Consider the following 18,173-nt stretch of genomic DNA (forward strand, 5'->3'; position numbering starts at 1 on the left):
CTAACCTAGGGTAAAATTGTTTAAATATAATAAACTTAGCATTTATCACATTTAAATCATGGTTGCTGCTGCTGCTAAGTCGCTTCAGTCGTGTCCGACTCTGTGCGACCCCATAGACAGCAGCCCACCAGGCTTCTCCATCCATGGGATTCTCCAGGGAAGAACACTGGAGTGGGTTGCCATTTCCTTCTCCAATGCATGAAAGTGAAAAGTGAAAGTGAAGTCGCTCAGTCATGTCCGACTCTTAGCGACCCCATAGACTGCAGCCTACCAGGCTCCTCTGTCTATGGGATTTTCCAGGCAAGAGTACTGGAGTAGGGTGCCATTGCCTTCTCTGAAATCATGGTTGCATTTTCCTAAAGAATCATGATGAACTTGAGAAGGGAAAAACAATTATTCTTTTGATGCAATTTCCTTATATTCACATTTATGGAAAATAATACATGAACTTTTAGTATAAAAAACTCAAAAACAGAACTCCCCTCAACATTTAGTGGTTAAGACTCCACGCTTCCAGTGCAGGGAGATGGATTTGACCCCTGCTGAGGAACTGTTAATAAGATCCTGAACGCCACACAGCACAGACAAAAAGTAAAAAAGTCAGAAAGGATTTCAAGAGAATTTTTTTTAAAGAGACTAAACAAAATTCAGACAAAGGTCAAGCAAGAATTATAAAAAGTAACTTTTTAAATTTAAGAATTGGCTTTGTTCACTTCTGCTTTTGTCTGGGGACTTTTTTTGGGGGGGGGACACAAAAAATGTTAAACTCGTGTGGCATGAAAATACTTTTTATTTAATAAACCTACCAGATCATTTAAACCCTCCTAATCTAGTTATGTGGTGAGCCTTGAGCCTGCCTGCCTGACTGCCTTCAACAGCAGAGCCAAGGAATATGAAGTTCTGGATGTGTATCATGGGAAATTCATTAACAAGTTATTAGTACTCGAATACTAACTCAGTGGCAAGAAAACACAGACTAGCAATTTTTCAGGAATGAAGGTGAGAAACTTGAAAGATCAAAGGTAAAACACATGGCTATAATGCCATGGCGAGGCAGCAGTGGGATGGGCATGAGACAACTACATAAAAGGCACAGGTGTCCCGAGGCCTGCATTTAAACCCTAAGTTAACAACTGCCAAAATACACAGTAGTTTTCCAAAGAAATGACTCTGAGCTGCAATGACAGCATTATTCCAAGGCCAACTGAATTCCAACAAACAGCCAAGAGTATGCATATCCGTATTACAGAATCAGCCATCCCTTCTCTGAAGCATATACTCAGAAATAATAATAGAATTATAGTGTGATTTTTTTAATTGGATAGAAATGAAATTTTGAAAACCTCTCAAAATAATGTCCTGGAACAAATGCACAGTTATTTAAATTATTTTTAAGGAACTAAAAACATTATGGTAATGTAAGGTAATGGGCCATGTGTGGTCACGGAATTGTTAGTTTAATTCTGAAAACTACCCTTATGAGGATGCAAAATTTATTTTCTCCAATTTATAGGTGAGTTAACTGAGAATGAGAATGTTTGAGTAACCTGCTCAAATCCACACAGCTACCATTTCAACTCCAGAGTATGCATTTGTAACTAAACAATATTACCCATAATATAATAAAGGCTAACAATTAAATACCATTTATTGAAGAAAGGCAGAAGCTAAGCAGTTAATAGACATTTTAGCCTCACTCTATGAGGTAAATATTACTTTAGCCCCTAGTAAGACATTCATAATGGTTTTAGCCAAATGCTTGAGAGGCAAAAATCAGATGCTTTCTGAGAAATATTTTTAGCGTCAAAGAAAATTGAGAATTACAAAATGTATTGTTAAGTCAACTTTATTGAGGTGTATTTTACATATAATGAAATAGGCCTACTTCAAGCTCATAACTAATGAGTTTTTACATAATCTATTTAACAATCACCAAAATCTAGACAGTTTGGGTAAACTCTGGGAGTTGGTGATAAGACAGGGAGGCCTGGCGTGCTGCAGTCCACGGGGTCGCAAAGAGTAGGACATGACAGAGAGACTGAACTGAACTAAAAATCTAGATATAGAATATTTCTATGACCCAGAGAAAAGCACTGGTATGTTGGAAAAGAAATTCCCACTTTTTTTGTCACAACAGATTACTTTTGCTTTTTCTAAAATGTCACAAAAATAGAATCTTCTAGTATATACACTATGCATCTGGCTTCTTTGGTTCAGCATAATGTTAGGGGACTCACCCATACTGTGACTTGGACCAGAAGTGCTACTTCCAAGTAGTATTCCATGCCATGGGTATGACACAATTTAAGCATTTACCTGGTGGTGGATATGACCAGTTCAGGGCTATTGGATATGACCAGTTCAGGGCTGTTCAGTTCAGTTCAGTTCAGTTCAGTTGCTCAGTCGTGTCCGACTCTTTGCGACCCCATGAATCGAAGCACGCCAGGCCTCCCTGTCCATCACCACCTCCCGGAGTTCCCTCAAACTCATGTCCATCAAGTCAGTAATGCCATCCAGCCATCTCATCCTCTGTCGTCCCCTTCTCAGGGCTATTACAAAGAAAAAATGCTACAAACATGCATGAACAAGTCTTTGAATAGCCACATATTTTCTTTCCGCTTAGGTAAATACCAGAGTGGAACTGCTGGATGGCATGTAAGTGTATATTTAACTAGAGTGACAAACCACGATAGAATGGCCATACCATTAATATTCCCAGCGGTAATTACGAGGGCGCCAGTCATTCCACCCTGATACTTGGTATTATCAGCCTCTTTGGCTTTTTTTTAATTGGGAAGGGAGTATGTTTGTTTTGGCTGCGTGGCTTGTGGGATCTTAGTTCCCCAACCAGGTACTGAACCTGGACCCACAGCTCTGAGAGCACAGAAGCCTAACCACCGGACTGCCAGGAAATTCCTTGCAACCTTTTAAAATTTTAGCTATTTTATGCCACATTTCCCTGATAACTAGTGATTTCAAGCATCTTTTCATGTGCTTCTTAGCCATTCTTTATCTCTTCATTGAAGTGTCTAGTCAAATATTTTGCTCACACTTGTCTTCTTGTGTTCGTTTATATCATTCTGGATTCAAATTCTGTCAACATAAGCACTGCAATTTTTTTTTCCAGTCTGTCCTGCTTTTTCGAGTTTTTTGTTTTAGCCACACCACATGGTACGTGGGATTTTAGTTCCCCGACCAGTGACGAACTTGTGCCCCCTGCAGTAGAGGGGCACAACCATTGGACTGCCAAGGAATTTCCCCATCACTTTTGCACTTTTTTTTTTTAAAGGTAAGAGGTGAATTTATTCAGAGAGAAACACACTCCGCAGACAAGAGGGCCATCACAGCGTGCGAGTGCGGCAGACTTTTTCCCTCTTAAAACTGTGACTCTGGGGTAGTAGAAGTTTTAAATTTTGATGAAGTTCAATATCTCAATTTTTTCTTCTATGATTTGCATTCTTTGTGCTCCAAATCTCGGTCTCCAAAGTAACAAAACACTTTCCTCTAGAAAGTTTACAGCTTTTTACATGGAGGTCTATGATCTATTTCTAATTAATTTTGTCTATGGTGTGAGGTAAGTGTTGAGGATCACTTTTTCCCATCTGGATACTAAACTGTTTTACCACTGGTTGTTGGAAGGAGTAGACTCTGCATATTAACACCTTCGCTGAAATTAATTTTGAAAACAAAACAAATTGACCATATGTGGGTATGTTTATTTCTTGACTTTATATTCCTGGGATCAGCAAACTTCTATACAGGGCCAGATGACAAATATTCTGGGCTTTGCAAGCCATAAAACTTCTGCTATACCTACTCAACTCTGCTAATGCAGCAAGACAGCAGCTACACAGAAAACACAAACAAATAATCATGGCTGTGTTCTAATAAAACTTCACTAACAGACCTTAAAATCTGAATTTCATCTAATTTTCACATGTTATAAAATATCACTCTTTGGATTTCTTTTCCTCAACCATTTTAAAATGTAAAAAACATTCTTAGATTACAAACCATGCAAAAGCAGGCAGGAAAGATTTGGTCCATGGGCCCTAGTTTGCCAACTTCTGTTCTATTCTGTTCCACTGATCTACACAGTCAGCCTTCATTATCTGTGGGTTACATACACATCCTTGGATTCAACCAACCATGTGCAGAAAATATATTAAAAAAAAAAACTCCAGAAAGTCCCAAAAAAGCAAAACTTGAATTTACCACACGCCCTAGCAACTATTTATATAGCATTTACATTGTATTAGGGATTATAAGTAATCTAGAGATGATTTAAAGTATGAGAGAATGTATACAGATTATATGCAAAAACTGCATCATTTTATATAAAGGACTTGAGAGCATCATTGGATTATGATATTTGCAGGGGCTGGGAGTGCGGTTCTAGAACTCATTCCCCATGGATACCTAGGAATGATCATATATTATTCCCCATGCCAATATTTCACTGTCTTGATTACTGTAGGTTTACAGTAAATTTTGAAGTCAGGTGGTGTGAGATCTCCAAATTTATTCATCCTTTTCAAAATTGTTTTCACTATTCTAGATCCTTTGCATCTCCATTTAAACGTTACTTTTATCTTACTATTTCACAAAAAAACCTGCTAGGGTTTTGATTGAGATTTTATCACATCTTCATGTTAACTTTAGGAAAATTGATATCTTAATAATATCAACTGTTCTTTAGCTTGAGCAATATTTTTTCACTGTAAGTATACAGATTATGCACATATTTTCCTACATTTAAGCCTGAGTATATGTTTTTATGCTTTTTAAATTTTCTAGCTGTTCTTTACTATTAAACAGAAATACTGTTGATTTTTTTGTATAAAAATTAATACTGTAATTTTTTGATCTTGTAACCTGTGATCTTGCTCAACTCCTCTATTTCAGTAGCTTTTGTGGTTTCTTATAATTTTCTACATACATGATCATGTAATTTGCAAATAAAGAGTTTTATTTCTTCTTTTTCAATATTTTCTATTTCTTTCTTCTTCTTCCTGAACTTGCTAGAACTCAAGCACAATGTCGAACAGAAGTATGCATCACTGTCTTGTTCTTCATCTTAAAAAGTATTCTATCTCTCACTACAAAACATGTTAGCTAGAGGTTGTTTAGAGAAGTCCTTTATTAGACTAAGTTCTCTGGCATTCCTAGTTTGATGAGTCTATATCATGAATGATTTCTGACTTTCATCAAATGCTTTTTCTGTGTTTAATAAGGTGCTCATATGGTTTTTCACCTTTATAAATATGGTTAATGCTTTCCTAAGATAAACTCCATTTAATCATGTGTATTGTATGATTTAAATATTACTGAATTTAAATTGCTAATATTTTGTTAAGGGTTTTTCTATCTGTGATGATGAAGGATACTGATCTCAAGTTTTAAGTTTTTTGACTGATTTTGGTACAAGACAACACTGGCCTCATAAAATGAACTGGGAAGTGTTCTTTTTCTCTGTTTTCTGAGATAATGACAGTATTTCCTCCTCAAATGTTGGTAGAAATTATTAGTGAACTCGTTTGCAATTTGAATTTTCTTTCTGGCCAAGTTTCTAAAATAAACTCAACTTCTTTAATAGGGTTTACTGTGATTTTTCTAATTGTCTTTAAGTCAGTTTTGGTCATTTGTGCCTTCTTACAAATTTGCACCTAAGTCAGTCAACTTTTCCTTAAAGAACCAGATAGTAAACACTTTAAGCTTGCAGGGCATATATATATAGTCTGTCACAACTATTCAACTCTGTTACAGTTGCAGCCCAAAACAATATATGAATACATGGACATGGCTATGTTCGAATAAAAGTACAGGCAATGAACCTACAGGTCACAGTTTGCCAACCAATGATCTAAGTGATCAAATCTAGAAATAGTCATTCATAAGGTTCCCTTATAATTCTTTTGGTATCAGTAGAATTCCCTCTTTTAGTCCTGATATTGGCAGTAATATATGTTCACAATTTCTCTTTTGTTGGTCTAGCTAGAAATTTATCATGTTATAGATCTTTTCCCAGAATTACTTTTTATTTCATTGATTTCACTGAGATTTTTTTTTCAGTTGTTTTTCCGTTTTCAATGTCATCACCTTTTGCTCCTATTTTTCCCATTTCCTTCTCTGTATTTTGATATTTAATGTGCTCTTCTTTTTCCAGTTTCTTATGGGAGAAACCTAAAGCATTAATTTTGGATCTGTTTTTCCTCATGTAAGCATTTAAAAATATACATTCTCCTCCAAGCACAACTTCAGCTGCACCCACATATTTCAATGTTTCATTTTTACCTTAATTTAGTTCAAAATACTTCTCTAGTATTCTTTGTGACTTCTCCTTTGACTCATGCATTACTTAGAAATGTGTCATTAAATTTCCAAATATTTATAGAATTTACCAGATATTTTTATGATATTTCTAACTTTTTCCCTTTGTGGTCAGATGACAGAGTCTGTATCATTTCAAGTCTCTTAAATTTATTGAAAATTGTCTAATAGCACAGCATATCCTGTCTTGCTGAACACTGCATGTGCACTTGGAAATAATGTATAGTCTGCTGTTATTGAAGGAGGGTTTCATAACCCTAGATGACAGTGTTAATGAATTCTATCAATGTCTTAGCTTGAGCTGTCCTAATAACTTACCATTGACTGGGAGGCTTAATCAGGAATTAAATTCCTCTCAGTTGTGGAAAGCCAGATGTCCAAGATCAAGGTGCCAGCATGGCCAGTTTCTGATGAAAGAGCTCTCTTTCTGGCTTGTAGACAGCCAACTTCTTATGTCCTCACATAGGGGGAGGGGCAGAGAGCCAGCTGTCTGCGGCTGTCCTTATAAGGACACTAATTCCACGCTGAGGGCCCCACCCTCATAATCTATCTAAGCTTAATTACCCTCCAAAGATCCTATCTCCAAATACCATTACTTTGGGGGGTGTGAATCTTGGGAGTACATAATTCAGTCCATAGTAGCAGCAGTACGTATTTCTATTAACTTATTCTAAAGCCTGTTAGTAGGTGCATGTATATTTAGAACTGTTAAGTCTTCTTGATGATTTTACCCTTTTATCACTGATAATTTTATACCTTGTCATATTCCTTGTCCTGAAGTCTACGTTATCTGATATAGCCACTCCAGCTTTATTATAATTAATGATTGCACAGAATATCATTTCCCATCCTTTTAACCAATCTATGTCTTTATATTTAAAATTGGTTTCTTTAGATAAAGGTGAACTTACTTACGAAACAGAAACAGACTCACAGACTTAAAGAATGAATTTATGGTTACAGGGTGGGGATGAAGGATGGATGGAAGGGATAGTTAAGGAGTTTGGGATGGACATGTATACACTGCTATATTTAAAATGGATAACCAACAAGGACCTACTGTATAGCACAGGGAACTCTTCTCAATGTTATGTGGCAGCCTGAATGGGAGCAGAGTTTGGGGGGAATGGATACATGTATATGTATGGCTGAGCCCCTTCACTGTTCACCTGAAACTCTTACAACATTGTTAATTGGTTATACCTGATAAAAAATAAAAAAAAATTTTTTTAATATTTTTAAATAAAGTAGATTTCTTTATACATCATATAGTTGTATCTCCTGCTGTCTTATACAATCTGACACTCTAACTTTTAACCAGTATTTTAGACCATTTACATTTAACATAATTATCAATATAATTGGGTTTAGATCTATCACATTGTTCTTTGTTTTCTGAGTTCATTACTCCTTTTTCTACCTTTTTTCTGCCTTCTTCTAGATTACAATTTTGTATGATCCCATTTTATCTCCACTATTGTATTTTTAACTCTTCTTTTTTTGCCCTGCATCAATATACATCTTTAACTCACCACAACTTCTCTTCATATCATATCAGTTCATATATAATATAAAAAATATATCCAGGTTTTCTAGATTTTATAGTGAGAGGGTAAATCTAGTCCCAGTTATTTCATCACAGCCAGAACATAAACCCCCAAAATATTTTTTAATAATTTGATTTTTACCCTATACTTGGGGAAACATGTTGAGAGACCCTCTTCATATTGCACTTCAAAGAAAAAAGCTATATTTCAATTTCATAAAATGAAGAGTGTTGCATCTAGTTTAACCAATTAGTTTTATTTAAAGGGTTACAATGTACAGTAGTTCCTATTCTTTATTTTTCTTTCAGTTACTAGTTCTTCTTCTTAATTTTAAATAAGACTGCCTAAGACAAGAGCTTCTGACCCAAATAATTCTTCCTTTACCTTTATCTCCCTGGCTCACTGATTCCTGGCTTCATTGAATTCTAGTTCATTCTCCCTCATTTTTGCTTTGGTAACCTATTCAAATTCTCTTTTCTGGCTTATGAGAGTTTAATGTTTCTTTATTATGGGTTTAGACTTATTTCCCAGAATGAAAAGCATCCCTAATTTAATTAATATAATCCTATATAAAAATATGAGGAAGTATTGAAAGTTCTGTCTTGCAGTCTTTCAGTTCTACATCTATTCTATACAGTGATATCTTCATAAAAAAAAATACCATTTTTAAAAGAAGTATCATTTTGAAAAGTTCTGACATACATTTCATGAATAAAGCATATGATAAAAGAGAAAGAATATATTCAACAAACCAAGAAATATAATACATAACAGGTAAAATCAGATTTAGAATGAATTTCTGCTTTTTACCACTTCATATTTATTTGAGATGGATGGCATCACCAACTCAATGGACGTGAGTTTGAACAAGCTCCGGGAGTTGATGATGGACAGGGAAGCCTGGCGTGCTGCAGTCCATGGGGCCGCAAAGAGTCGGACATGACTGAGTGACTGAACTGAAATGATTTATTTCACTTATCCAAGAGGCTTTAGAATTATGTACTTAGCTAAATTTTTCCAATTAGGTTGAACTATACGAAACTGTAATATTTACAGGTCAAAGCAAGGTCAAAACTGGCAATTTTATATAATTTAACCTGTCACTAATCAATAAACATAAGCCTTGGAGTATTAACCAAAGAGAACTTAAAAAGTCTGTAGGTTGTTTTATCAGTACACAAGCGCCATCTAGTGGCAGAAAGCAAAATTGTAGCTCTGTACTTGTTAATACTACTGCTGCTAAGTCACTTCAGTCGTGTCCGACTCTGTGCGACACCATAGACGGCAGCCTACTAGGCTCCTCCATCCCTGGGATTCTCCAGGCAAGAACACTGGAGTGGGTTGACATTTCCTTCTCCAATGCATGAAAGTGAAAAGTGAAAGTGAAGTCACTCAGTCGTGTTCGACTCTTAGCGACCCCATAGACTGCAGCCTACCAGGCCCCTCCGTCCATGGGATTTTCCAGGCAAGAGTACTGGAGTGGGGTGCCACTGCCTTACAAACATTCAATTTCTCAACTGTTCTACTTTCCAACATACTTTTGAGAAAGGCATTACAAACTGGTAACAGATTGTTTAAACAGGCTCAAAATACCTAGTAAGCCAACATCATAATAATTAGCAGCTAGTCATCAGCCTATAAACTTTGAAGATGGAGAAGAGGGGACAGTGACTAGATATTTAGGAGGCAGACTTGGGGACTGCATGATAGAGGCCATGAAGGGTGACTTTCACATATGTTGTAATAGTGTTCACAATGAGAGGAGTTGGAGTAGACCTTTGGAGAGAGGAGGAATTTGGTTTTGACTATGTTCAGTTTCAACTGAATATGAGATCCTTATAAAGAATCCATTTTATCACTCTTTAAAGCCTCAGTGAAGGGTATTAGAAGATTTATCTTTGGCATTGAGGGTTTGTTGGGAGTACATATGGAAAGAGGAGTTTTAGGGTCTAGGGCTTCCATAATACGGAGAAGGCAATGGCACCCCACTCCAGTACTCTTGCCTGGAAAATCCCATGGGCGGAGGAGCCTGGTGGGCTGAGGTCCATGGGGTCGCGAAGAGTCGGACACGACTGAGTGACTTCACTTTCACTTTTCACTTTCATGCATTAGAGAAGGAAATGGCAATCCACTCCAGTGTTCTTGCCTGGAGAATCCCAGGGACAGTGGAGCCTGGTGGGCTTCCGTCTATGGGGTCGCACAGAGTCGGACACAACTGAAGCAACTTAGCAGCTTCCATAATAGGGATATGTAATATTATCTTGGATAAAATGGCATTGTTTAGGATACAACCTAAGTTTGAGTGACATGTCTGTTATTCATTCATCTAGTATTTAAGATTCTTTCCTCAAAGAGTTTGGTTATATTGGATTGCTGTCATTCCATTTAGAACAATTTCATAGCACGCTTCTATGCCAAGTTCCCCTTGTCGTCAGGTGTGCTTGGTGCTTGTCAAGACAGTATTTGGTTGCTTTTGGCTAATGTGTCCAGGTCCTGGTCCAGTCACTGGTAGCTAGGTTAGAAAAGTTGCTTTCTCTTAGCATGTGTAGTATGAGTCATAGCAAGTTAAACTTGTCCCTATAGGCAGATCCAGGTACTGCTTGAGGCTTCATGGTCTCCAGTTTTCCCTGGGAGATAAATCTGTGAGACTTAGAACTTTGTGGACAGCTATGGCTGTTAGTAGAAATTTGATAGGTGAAACAGATTTTCTGAAGCATCTGAGCTGATTTAATTTCATTATGTTAATTATCAGTAAATCTAGAAATAACTGGATTTTAGGTTATGAAATAGCTTATTAATTACATTTCACTTTCAGGTTCTCATCACATTAAGCCTGAATTACAGCATCCTTGTAATGCACCTTCTCCCCTAAACTTTAAGCCTATCCAAACTATTTCCCATATAGTGCAAAAGCAATTATTTAGAAGACAAATATACAATTATTTTATCTCTCAACTTAAAATCCTTTCAAGGCTCCCAATCAACTCCAGGATAACCTCTAAATCTCTTGGCATGCCACTTGAGGACATCCAGATTAGCAACCTGCCTGAACTTCAGCCTCTTTATTCCATTCAAACCAAACTGCCTGCATGTCCATGAATAAACTAAACTTCTCAGGATTCCTTGCCCTTGTTCCCAAAATCTAGATTGCTTTTTTTAACCTTCTTCAGCTGGCTGATGCCTTATTAACCTCGAAGATTCAGTTCAAGTGTCAATTCCTTCTGTCAATTCAGTTCAAAGCCAATTCCAAGTCAATTGGCTTCTTTAATTCCCCAATCTGAGTGAGGTGCTTACTCTCAACGTTTCCATAGCAGTCTATGGAGATATCTATCACTCTGTTAGTTCCTCTTCACTGTCTTCCTCCTCTAGCCAACTATAGTCTACCATATTGTCTTTCACCAAATTATCTACTCTAACACAACATGTGGCAAAGAGTAGTCATTAGATAAATGTTTGCTGAATGAATGCAATCTTGCAAAAGAGGAAAGTAAGGGAGGTCGAGAGCCTTGCCCAAGATCATATGATTGAAGGCATCAGAACAAGGACTTGAACCAAATATTCTGACTACAATGGAAATAATTTTCCCTCTGAATCTTTGCCTTCAGGGAGCAACTCTATAAAATAACTGTGCTCTGAAGAGCAGTTTGGATGGGACTACCTTGTTTCTCCAGGTTGACAAATTCTGGGATGAACAGATTACCTGGAACTTGTCTAAGAGCTATCCAGAAACAAAAATGTGGTCCTCCTCTAGTACAAGTCTAAGGGCTATGTGGCCTATGAGGTATAGCAAATGGAAGACAGTGTTTTTGAAAATCAAGTCAAGCAGAGGAAAAATGAGACAAGAGCTAGAAAGAGAGAAACGGAAAATGAGGGTGAAAGCCCTACAGTTTACCAGGCCTGAAGGTTTCCCCAAGAGACGTCCAGTTACACATAGAGAAATTCCCATGTTCAGCCTATACAGTTTGAGTTGTGGCCCTTTGACTATCTGCATCAGTAGACCAGGGGGATTTCTGGCCATTAGCCCTGCAATAAGGCTTTTTTAATCTGCGAATACAAAAAACCTAATCAACTATTTGCAGGAGGCCTGATTTCAGCCATTCTACTCCTTGAGATAATGTAAGTCTTTATTACAAAAATATAAACAAAAGTATAAAATGTTCACCAATCTTACATCTTGTACTGTCATATAAACTTCTGTGTGCATTCAACTTCCTATCAGTTAACACTACCCCAAATGAGAAAGAAAAAGATATCCTGGATGTATTCATTTTCAAACATCTTGGGTACATTAGAAGGAGACCCAGGTATTTCAGAATTCGAGTTGTATACACAGAGTTTGCTCATGGATAAATCCTCTTCCCCCAATCAACATAAAATGAGGCAGGCTCGGGGAGGGAGACCTTTTCCTGTTTAGGCCTTTGAATAGGTTCAAGTGAGAAACCTAACCAGAAAAGAATTTAAAACAAAAAAGGCATGAGTAATATCTAATTATTAAATAATATTATTTTAAACAGAAAATGAAAAGATCTTTTCAAAATTCCCTCTAAATGACACCTGTCTCTTTGACTTCTTAATCTTTCAGAACCTGCCTTAGTAAAAAGCTACCAATTCATCTGGAGTCTGACAAGGAGAAGAGCGTCTCCTCTGATCTTTGGTTCCAAATCCCCTGTCACACACACAGGTGTTGTCACCTGCAAATTAAGATCATATATGAAACCATAACATTAACAGCCTAATAAGTAATGGGTAGGTTTGCCCTTTTGTGAGCAGAGTGTTAAGGTTGAAACATGGTTTGGTTGTTTACCAGTACTTCCTTATTTTCTTTTTACCCTTTTTATGATCTGCAGAAAATTCTAAAGACTCTTCAAAAATCTGAAGAAGAGTCCACTTGATCCATTAAATGGGAACCGCTTAAGGCATAATCGTTTGGAGAAGTCGTTAAAAAATTCTCACAGCCTCATGACAACCATGGAATCAGACCTTGAAACCAGAAATTGCCAAGAATGGAAAAATGACAATGTTCTTAAGGTGGCGCTAGTGGTAAAGAACCGGCCTGGCAAGGTGGGAGACATAAGAAACGGAGGTTCAATCCCTAGGTCGGGAAGAATCCGCTGAAGAAGGGCACGGCAACCCACTCCAGTATTCTTGCCTGGAAAAATCCCATGGACAGAGGAGCCTGGAAGGCTACAGTCCATAGGGTCGCAGTCAGACATGACTGAAGCAACTTAGCACAAATGCAGTCAGACATGACTGAAGCAACTTAGCACTCACTTAATAGAAAATCTAAAATGGGGGAAAAAATCAAACTAAACCAACTGTCTGCAATGCAGGAGGCCTGGGTTCGATTCCTGGGTCCGGAAGATCCCTTGGAGAAGAAAATGGCAACCCACTCCAGTATTCTTGCCTGGAGAACTCCATGGAGAGAGGAGCCTGGTGGGCCACAATCCATGGGGTCACAAGAGTCAGACACAACTTAGCAACTAAACCACCAGCAAACCACCTGACTCCTGTCACATCCTCACAGCCTCACTTCTCTCCTCCAGGCCCAGGCCAGTCCAGCCACACTGGCCTCCTGGGGGCAGCACCGAGGCACCAGGCTTTGTGCTGCTTTTTCTTCTGCCTCAAAGTTCTCCCCTCTCTCTTAGCATTGACACTGCTTATTCCCTCTGCTCCTAGGCCTTGATCAAAATAGTCACCTCACCTAAGACAGAAATTACTGTCTGATTTTTTCATTGCTTTAGCACTAGACTGCTTTCATTTAAAAGTAGTAAGTTCACTAATCAAAAACTTTACTTCAAATAAAGGACTACAGATATCAAAATACATTAAGCTTTAAATATAATATTCTCTTGAATATTCATTATATTACATTAAAAGAAAAGTATCTTATAAGTATAAAATTGACAAGGTGTTCCTGTCTCAGGTGATCAAACCTATCTGTTGTGCTCAAGCAGGCAAGTAATTGTATTTATATTCAGTAACCTCAGACTGGTGAGAAAGGCAAGGATATGTAACAGAAAAAAGGGAAGCAAAGCAACCATAAGAGAAATGGTATATTTCTCGTGCTTCCCATGCAGCATGGACACCAAGTTGAGGGCTGGTAAGCCTGGCAGTGTATGCTCCAGTTAGACAGAAGAGGATGAGAATCGAACCACATCCAAAGGAGACAAGGAGATCTAAGAGCTTAGTCCAAAAGGGCAAGAGGAAAATGGTCAATACTCTCCGACAGCATTACCTGAGGGGAAAAGATGGACAAGTCACCAACTGCAGGGTTCAGCAGGGCAGACAAGAGAGGAATCAGCTACTTGGTGGACAAGAGACATCACACCACAAAGACCACATGAGCCAGCACTAAGAGGGGGTAGGGGGGAGAGGCACCCTCCCTTCTCACCAGGACTATAAAGTAAATCCCCCCCAGATACACTGGAGAGGAAAGAGAAAGGGGTGGAAGTTTTTCTTAGAGAACTTGAACAACAATATTTAAATGAGCCATTTATTATTTGAGTAAGACTGAATCGTGAATGGTAATTTTTCCACTACCAAGCAAGACACCAAAAAGTATTAGATTATCTATTGATTAAACAAATAACTTGTCCTATCTGAACGGTAATAATTTGTCATCAAATACACAAAATGCTTTTGAAAGCAACAGCATCCCAACACTAAAAGGAATGGTAATTATGTGACTGGAGAGAGGCTACAAGCTCACACTACAGTGGCACCTATACTGCAGTATAAATGCATCAGGTCCGTGCTCTCTACACCTTCAGCTTACACAGCGCTGCACGCCAATTATGCCTCGATTTAAAAACAATTTTAAGCATCAACAAATGTCTGATCAAACATGAGAAATAATTTCTTAAGCATAGAAGCAGTGGGAGAAATCACACCAAAAATTTTATAGATTATGCCATATAACATTTAAAATTGGAGTACATTAAAAAACAAAACTAAAAAAGCCATTTTTAAAAAACAGGAAAATCAAACAAATATTCTTAATGCTAATATCCTCAACACACAAACATCTGAAGACAAATTAAGCAATGCAATCAAAATTAGCCAATTAAAATGGACAAGTAACTAATAAATATTTATTTAAAAAACTGTTGAGCCTAACAGGTTATCAATAAAACCAAAAAACTTAAACATACCACTTTTTAACTATCAAGACTGTGTTTTAAGCTCAATGTTGTCAGAATAGTGTGAAATACACTATAAGAAATTTATAGTATAAACTTTAATGTAATTGGGTAATATATTATTCTTTTTTTTTTTATTTTATTTTTAAACTTTACAATATTGTATTGGTTTTATATTATTCTTTTTAACCCAATACTCCCCTTATAGTAATCTATCTTAAGGAAATAATGATATAAACAAAAATTTGCATATAAAGATTTTTTACTGAAACATTATTTATAATTGTCCAAAAAAAGGGGGAGGAACAATCTAGATGATCAAAAACAGGTGTTTTTTAATATACTTATCATTAATATACTTAATGCATATACTTAATGCACTTAAAGTCTTGTAAACAAGTCTTGTTTACACTTTACTAAATTCTTGTAAAGTATACCTCAACCATATGAATATAGCCATCAAAACTGTTTTTCAAAGGTTAAAGATATGAAAAATGATACCTCTATTAAGTGAAAAGAAGGTGTAATACTCCACGTTCAAAATGAACAAATGATGATATATTCATACAAAGAACATTATTCAGCAATTAAAAAAATGGTAGAACCTAGGTATAAGCAACATGGATGAATCCCAAAAATCAAAAACTAAAAACAAACAAAACAAGAAAACCATTATTATGAAGTGAAAAAAGCCAGACACAAAGAATAAAAGCTGTAGGAGTCTATGTAAGTTCAAGGACAGGCAAAACTAATCTATGGAGATAGAAGAGTGGTTATTACTTCTGGGAGGAAGAATACCAAGTGCAAATAGGTGTGAGGAAACTCTCAGGGGGATGGAAGTGTTCTGGAGCGTGATAGGTGATGATCACATGAGGACACACAGATGTGAAAGGTCATCAAATAAGCTATAAATACATAGGTCCATAAATAAAACAATAAAGTCATCAAGAGGTACATTCAAGACTCGTGTGTTTTACTGTTCCTATATTATACTTCCATAAACTAAGACAGAATTGCATATAAAGGATAATTTATATTTGGTTAAATATATTTGTGTGAAAAGAACAAGAAGAATGTAAAGCACATCAAAATATTAAAGGTCTTTAATTCTAGGTTTGCAAATTATCTGTATTTTTTTACTTTCTGCATTTTCCACATTCTCTACAATGAGCCATATGACTTTTATAAATAATCAGGAAAAAATAAAAACCCTAAGATTTTTTACAGAATTCTGCCACATGTGCAAAAGAAAATTCTGTTACACTTAAAACTATCCCAAAATTATTCCATGTGCAGAAACACTTAGTAAATCCTCCTAACAACTTTCCTGTAAGTTATAAACAGTCATGTTTGCAATGTATTCAGACAAATTAAGAAAAGTACTAATTAAGCTAAAAGCATCTGCTTGCTGAATAAATGAGCAAGACAACTGAAAACTCCACAGCACACTGTGGAACAACTTTAAAGCGTGGTCCTGCCTGCAGCAAACATAGGGCTCTCATGAGCTCCTGTAAAAGTTATTTTTTAAAATGTATTACTTTATAAGCCTGATATATCTATATTCCATGAAAAATACCCCAAGTGAACTTTCTTTACAACAAAAATACCTTTTGAGTTTCAGAAACTTTGATAATATGCATAAAATAATAAATAAGAACAAAACCAAAGAAGACATACAAACCTCTGATTGTACATGCCCCGAAAGTTGTAATTAGCTCTATAATTGGGGAAAGGCTTTGGGTCTAATGGCCTGTAGATGGCAGGCTCTCCCCTTTTCATAGCAAGCCCATTCAGTTCCACAGTTGGAGTGATACTACCTGTTTAAAAGAAATACCAAAGGCACAGAAATGAAATATTTCCATAATAAATCATCCAGTGTATGTTTATTTTACATATAACTAGCACAGAAGAGTGGATGGCCCCTTGTCTGATTTGTCTAAGGAGGCGCATAAACAAGCTGCATAAACAGGAAAGTCATTTCTAATGAAATCTCTTCAGGGTTTTTGCAACATTTTCTGTACAGTAATGACCAAAAATTGAACTTTACAGTTACACTATTTCAAAAGAAGAGAAACAAAACATTCATAAATCGCTTAGTTTGTACGTCATAAAACCCATTGAACTTGACAGTTACTTCCTCCAGAAAGCTTATGATTTTTAATCATTAAAACCATTATCATCTGTGAATATTTTTATTTATATTTTGGTAATCAAGCAACTAAAATTAGCAAAAAATACAGGGTTATCAGTAATTCTTGCACTTATCTAGTGAAAATAAATTTTTTCTACAACAATAGGAAAAAATAGTACATAAAACAATGTCCTGTGAATAATCTTTAAAGATGCTGAAGCATTTATGGATGAAGTGACATATCTGAGATTTATTTTAAAATAATTCAGAGGACAGAGAGATGAGAAGTAAGATGGGATGTGTAGGTAACTGTTGTACCTGATGACAAGTACAGAGATGTTCACTATCTTACTCTTTCTACTTTTATAAAAGTTTGAAAAATCCCATAATAATTCACAAATAATGTACAACTATTATGTCAACTTTAAGTAGCAAAAAAGGTTATTTAGTTAAAAAAAATATATATATATATGTTCCACATGTTGTTGTTCAGTCACTAAGTCATGTCCAACTCTTTGCAACCCATGGGCTGCAGCACACATTATAACAAATCACAAAAATGAACCTAAAGCCTTAATAGAAAGTAAAATGTATTTCCAGTCTAATTCTGTATTATTTCATTTGAATTATGCCTTTTGCAGGCTCCCCTATAGCTCAGCTGGTAAAGAATCTGCCTGCAATGCAGGAGACCCTGGTTCGATTCCTGGGTCACAAAGTTCCCCTGGAGAAGGGACAGGCTACCCACTCCAGTATTCTTGGGCTTCCCTGGTGGCTCAGACAATAAAGAATCCGCCTAAAATGCAGGAGACCTGGGTTCGGAAGATGCCCTGGAGGAGGGCATAGCAACCCATTCCAGTGGACTGGAGCCTGGCGGGCTACAGTCCATGGGGTCGCACAGAGTTGGACACAACTGAGCAACCTAAGCATAGCATAGCATGCCTTCTGCATCATAGATTTAAGACTCCATTCATCACTAACAAAAATGGGTCCACTTATTGCAGAAGAGAAACTGGGGCACAGTATCAG

The 18,173-nt window shown here is 36.7% G+C and overlaps 1 protein-coding gene across 7 annotated transcripts in view; it reads right to left on the reverse strand.

Annotated features, from left to right (window-relative positions):
* Window positions 1-18,173, reverse strand: part of STAU2 (staufen double-stranded RNA binding protein 2) — a 305,621-nt gene that overhangs the window by 238,153 nt on the left and 49,295 nt on the right. For all 7 annotated transcript variants that reach the window (XM_055546281.1, XM_055546279.1, XM_055546280.1 and 4 more), the window contains one exon: window positions 16,698-16,833. In XM_055546281.1, coding sequence (XP_055402256.1) covers window positions 16,698-16,833 — 136 coding nt within the window. The remainder of the gene's footprint in view (window positions 1-16,697; window positions 16,834-18,173) is intronic.

Source organism: Bubalus kerabau, chromosome 14 (assembly GCF_029407905.1).
Source record: "Bubalus kerabau isolate K-KA32 ecotype Philippines breed swamp buffalo chromosome 14, PCC_UOA_SB_1v2, whole genome shotgun sequence".
NCBI classification, from domain to species: domain Eukaryota; kingdom Metazoa; phylum Chordata; class Mammalia; order Artiodactyla; family Bovidae; genus Bubalus; species Bubalus kerabau.